Source organism: Pseudoliparis swirei, chromosome 21 (assembly GCF_029220125.1).
Source record: "Pseudoliparis swirei isolate HS2019 ecotype Mariana Trench chromosome 21, NWPU_hadal_v1, whole genome shotgun sequence".
NCBI classification, from domain to species: Eukaryota; Metazoa; Chordata; class Actinopteri; order Perciformes; family Liparidae; genus Pseudoliparis; species Pseudoliparis swirei.
This window is the reverse complement of record NC_079408.1, coordinates 1,823,024-1,828,023: the sequence shown is the minus strand read 5'-3', so window position 1 is coordinate 1,828,023 and position 5,000 is coordinate 1,823,024. Positions and strand designations below refer to the sequence as shown.

Here is a 5,000-nt window from a genome sequence, read left to right as displayed (position 1 = left end):
GACAGACGGGTAGAGAGACAGATAGAGAGAGAGACAGACGGGTAGAGAGACAGACAGAGAGAGAGACAGACGGGTAGAGAGACAGATAGAGAGAGAGACAGACGGGTAGAGAGACAGACGGGTAGAGAGACAGACAGGTAGAGAGACAGACAGGTAGAGAGACAGACAGAGAGAGAGACAGACGGGTAGAGAGACAGACAGGTAGAGAGACAGACAGACGGGGAGAGAGAGAGACAGGTAGAGAGACAGACAGGTAGAGAGAGACAGACGGGGAGAGAGAGAGACAGACGGGGAGAGAGAGAGACAGGTAGAGAGACAGACAGGTAGAGAGACAGACAGAGAGAGAGACAGACAGAGAGAGAGACAGACGGGTAGAGAGACAGACAGGTAGAGAGAGACAGACGGGGAGAGAGAGAGACAGGTACCTGAATCCGGCGCCGAGGTGCTCCCGAATGACACGGTGCTGCTCAGCGACGCCACCGAGGTCAACCATTCAGGGGGCTTCGTGAAGGGCTGGGTGGGCGGGGCCTGCGAGGAGGAGGAGGACGAAGAGGACGATGAAGAGGAGGAGAAGGAGAACGAGGAGGCTGGGGGAACAGGTGTGTTGACGCTGGCGTTTCCTGTCTCAGGAAAGGGGGAGGAGTCTGTGCTGTTGCCACGGCACTCGGGGGGGCTGTCAGCGACGGGCTCGGGGGAGGGGAGGGGGGGGCTACCGAAGACACCTGGAGGAGAAACACACATTACATAAGGCTTCAGCCCTCGGCTCCTGATTGGTCCAGAGGAGACATGACACACACACACAAACCCACACACACACACACACAAACCCACGCACACACACAATTACACACACACACAAACAAACCCCCACACACACACACAAACACACACAAACCCACGCACACAAAAAATTACACACAAACCCATGCACACAATTACACACACACACAATTAAACATAATCACACCCCCCCACACACATGATGCATTGGGGAACATGGATGTGTCATCTCTCCTCCCACACGGTCCTCAGCCTGTTCAAGCTTCCTAGCCTGTTTTTAAAATGCATCCTAGCCTCCTTTTCATGCTTCCTTACCTCCTTTTCATGCTTCCTTACCTCCTTTCCATGCTTCCTAGCGCTATCTAGGGGATTACCTGTGTCTGTGTGTTTTACCTGTGTATGTGTGTTAAATGCGTGTGTGCATGTGTGTGTGTGTTACCTGTTTGTGTGTGTGTTTGTGTTACCTGTGTGTGTGTGTATCTGTGTGTGTGTTACCTGTTTGTGTGTGTGTTTGTGTTACCTGTGTGTGTGTGTATCTGTGTGTGTGTTACCTGTTTGTGTGTGTGTTTGTGTTACCTGTGTGTGTGTGTAGGTGTGTGTGTATGTGTGTTAAATGCGTGTGTGCATGTGTGTGTGTGTTACCTGTTTGTGTTACCTGTTTGTGTGTGTATCTGTGTGTGTGTTACCTGTTTGTGTGTGTGTTTGTGTTACCTGTGTGTGTGTGTATCTGTGTGTGTGTTACCTGTTTGTGTGTGTGTTTGTGTTACCTGTGTGTGTGTGTGTGTGTAGGTGTGTGTGTCTGTGTGTACCTGTGTGTGTGTGTGTGTGTGTGTGTACCTGTGAGCAGCAGGCTCAGCAGCAGCCCCCCAGTCAACAGACTCAGGGAGGGAATCAGGATGTAGAGGAGAAGTCGAAGGTGATTGGTCGATCCCTTGTGAGGACACGCCTCCCCTCCTGTCCCGGTCTCCGGTCCTCGAGGCGGAGTCTGCAGGACCGGGTTATGACATCATCAGGTGGTTTCCACCTATCGGAGCTCCCCGAGTGGACATTAACGGAGCTGAAGCCCAGTTTAAGCCCCGCCCCCAGGTTATTCTTATGGGGGGGGGGGGGGTCCGTTGAAGTTGAAGATATTTTTAAAGCGACACGACGACGAGCCGACACCACACAGCACCCCGCTTTAAAGTCTGATAATCATCAGTATTATTATTATCATTATCATTAATATTATTATTACTATTATCATTATTATTATTAATAATATTATCATTACTACTATTATCATTATTACTATTATTATTATTAATATTATCATTATTTTTATCATTATTATTACTATTATTATTAATATTATCATTATCATTATTATCATCATCATCATCTTTATTGTCCGGATCAATCGCTCAGTGTACTTTTACGTGACCTCATCACATTAATGTACATAAAGTTTCTGTCGACTCTAATTCATTAATGAAACATCATTTAATTGATTAAATTAATACACATTTATTATAAAGTAACACATGAAACCGGTTGTTGTTGTTGTTGTTGTTAAGTCTAAATCAATAAACAAAGTATTGGGTTAGGGGTAATAAATAATATAATTCCTGTTTTATTTAACAACTTTAGTTCATCAAGAGCTTTATGAATACAACTAAACACTCTGATCATAAACATCATAAACATCATAAAAACACGTCACGTCTTTATAAACATTCATATTTAACATTATTTAACTTCACGTTATTTGTCAAGTAAAGAAAATTAAACAATTCCACAAAAGAACATTAATTAAATTACAGAGGAAAATAAACTTTAATAAACTCTTAAATAATATAATTAAAACATTCAGTTTGACTGGAACAATCTTTATTATTTATTATTAATATTATTAAATGTGTTATTTAAGATGTATTTAAGATCTTCTGGTTATTAGAGGAGACAGAGACACAGAGGACTGAAAGGAAAGAGGACAGAGACAAGGAGACAGGAGAGGAGGCAACAAGGAACCAAAGACAAGGAGACAGAGGACAAGGAGACAGGAGAGTAAAGAGACAATATATCTGGATTAAAACACAGATTAGCACTTCAGTGGCACTTAGATAGCACTTACTTATGGTACTTTTGTAGTTCGACTATGTTGAGGAAATGTTACTTCCTGTATTCTTGTTGTTCTTAGTTTGTACTCTAGGTTGAAATGCACTTATTGTAAGTCGCTTTGGATAAAAGCGTCTGCTAAATGACATGTAATGTAATGTAATGTAAAGAAGAGAGACAAGGAGAAAGAGACAAGGAGACAGAGGACAAGGAGACTACAAGGAGACAGAGACAAAAAGGAGACAGGAGACAGAGAAGAAAGAGACAAGGAGACAGGAGAGGAGGCGACAAGGAACCAAAGACAAGGAGATAGGAGAGGAGACAATGAACTAGAGGAGAAGAGAGCAAGGAGACAGAGAAGAGAGACAAGGAGACAGTGGAGGACAGAGACCAGGAGAGAGAGAAGGATACAGAGGAGTAGAAACAGAGTGAGCCAGAAGAAGAAAGAGACAAGGACATAGAGGACACAAGGAGACACAGACAAGGGAGGAAAGAGATAAGGAGACAGAGGGCACAGACAAGGAGACAGAGCCCAGGCAGGAAAGAGATAAGGAAACAGAGGACACAGAGGAGGAGACAGAGGACAGAGATAAGGATACAGACACAAGGAGGACGCAGGAGACAAGGAGACAGGAGACTCAAGGACACAGCGGACACTCACCGTCGCAGCCCCGCTGAAGGTGGCGCGCGCGCAGGTCTCCCGCCGCGCGGACATGACCCGATGCCGCCCGCCTCCGAGCGCGAGACCATCGCTCTGCCCGATGCCCGCGAACTGCTCCGCGGACTAGCCCAGCGCGAGACACGCTGGCTCCGCCCCCTTGGAGTCGCGCTCGCTCTAAAAAAAAAACACGCACACGCGCGCGGACGGACTCACACACACACCTCAGGTTGTCTGCACGTGACGGAGCCTAACCGTGAGATTACAGCCCCCCCCCCCTGCTGGGACTTGAGCCTCGTGCCAGTGTGTGTCTTAAATTCTCTTAAAGTCTTGTTTATCTATCTTTGTGGGGACCAGCTCTCAGAGCGAGGAACTTTTGAAAAGTGAGACATTTAAATAGTTAAAGAACCTCTAAAGTTACACAACCAGAACTATGACTTCATAGCTTTGGTTCAGGAGAAGACGTAGTTAGCTTTTGTTAACAGCAGTAACTGTGGGAATATTTTGTATACACTTTTCACTTCTTACAAATACATGATAAAAAAGTAAGAAATAAAGACTATACGATTGTTTATTTACAGGTGAAGAGATTTCGGAACTCTTTAAAAGAAAACATTTTAATAGACAAAGGAGTGAAAATGAAGTGTGTCGCCACCTGTTCAGAGGAACAGCGCCCCCTCTGGTGACTGATGGAAACACTTCCAGCTCACTTCCGGTTTCAAAACGCCCCCACTGGGACTTTACTGACGTCTGAGAAGCAACAATGGATATATACCAAATGATAAACAGCAGACCTGTTGGTTAAACCATCGTTTTAGGCATTTTTTATTTTTTTATGTTTGAAAAAGACAAAAAATAATTGAGTTTACATCTGAATATCAAACAATGTTTAACAATTCAGGAGAAAAGTCAAAGTAATAGACTAACTAAATATTAATATTATTATGTGAATCTCGATGCTACTGACAAAAACATGTTCACAAATGTATATATATATATATATATATAAATATGGGACGAATTAAGACAACTCACATAATAATCAGCTCTAATTGAGAAACTTAACACAAATGACTTTCAGTTGGCTGAACATTTTAAATAAAATGTTTTAGTTGGTAAACTCAACTTTAAATCCTACTCAATAATCTATAAGGAAACTGAATTAAAACGTGCAGAGATTACATGAAAACACCTCATGAGTGAGTCAGAGTGGGCGTGGCCTCAGGCCTCCGGGAGGAGGTAGTAGGCGGCGGCCAGCAGAGCTCCGCCCAGCGGGATGAGGAGCAAGGCGGTGCACCTCCTCCACCACCGGCCCGCCCTCCTGGCCTCCTCCTCCACCTCCTCCTCCTCCTCCTCCCTCCTCCCTCTCTTCTTGCTCCTCCTCCCTCCTCGCTGCTGGCGCTTCTCGAACGCCTCCAGCTCCTCCTGGACAGGTGAGACACATCAGTACGAACCCAGCAACTAGAAG

The 5,000-nt window shown here is 44.8% G+C and overlaps 2 protein-coding genes across 6 annotated transcripts in view; both read right to left on the bottom strand.

Moving 5' to 3' along the window:
• Nucleotides 1-3,641, bottom strand: part of corin (corin, serine peptidase) — a 25,816-nt gene extending 22,175 nt beyond the window's left edge. For 2 of the 3 annotated variants that reach the window (XR_008835245.1, XM_056443332.1), the window contains exons 1-3: nt 3,536-3,641; nt 1,618-1,765; nt 426-722 (exon numbers count right to left, since the gene is read on the bottom strand). Coding sequence is in view for 1 of the 3 variants with exons in the window: in XM_056443332.1 (XP_056299307.1) it covers nt 426-722; nt 1,618-1,765; nt 3,536-3,589 (499 nt within the window). In the remaining 2 variants the exon portion in view is untranslated. Of the gene's footprint in view, nt 1-425; nt 723-1,617; nt 1,766-3,535 lie in introns of those variants that run through there. The other variant, XM_056443333.1, reaches the window with a different exon arrangement.
• A 688-nt stretch (nt 3,642-4,329) lies between these two features.
• The window catches only part of nfxl1 (nuclear transcription factor, X-box binding-like 1), an 18,941-nt gene continuing 18,270 nt past the window's right edge, over nt 4,330-5,000 (bottom strand). For all 3 annotated transcript variants that reach the window (XM_056443348.1, XM_056443349.1, XM_056443350.1), the window contains one exon: nt 4,330-4,957. In XM_056443348.1, the coding sequence (XP_056299323.1) occupies nt 4,754-4,957 (204 nt within the window). In that variant the 3' untranslated portion in view covers nt 4,330-4,753. The remainder of the gene's footprint in view (nt 4,958-5,000) is intronic.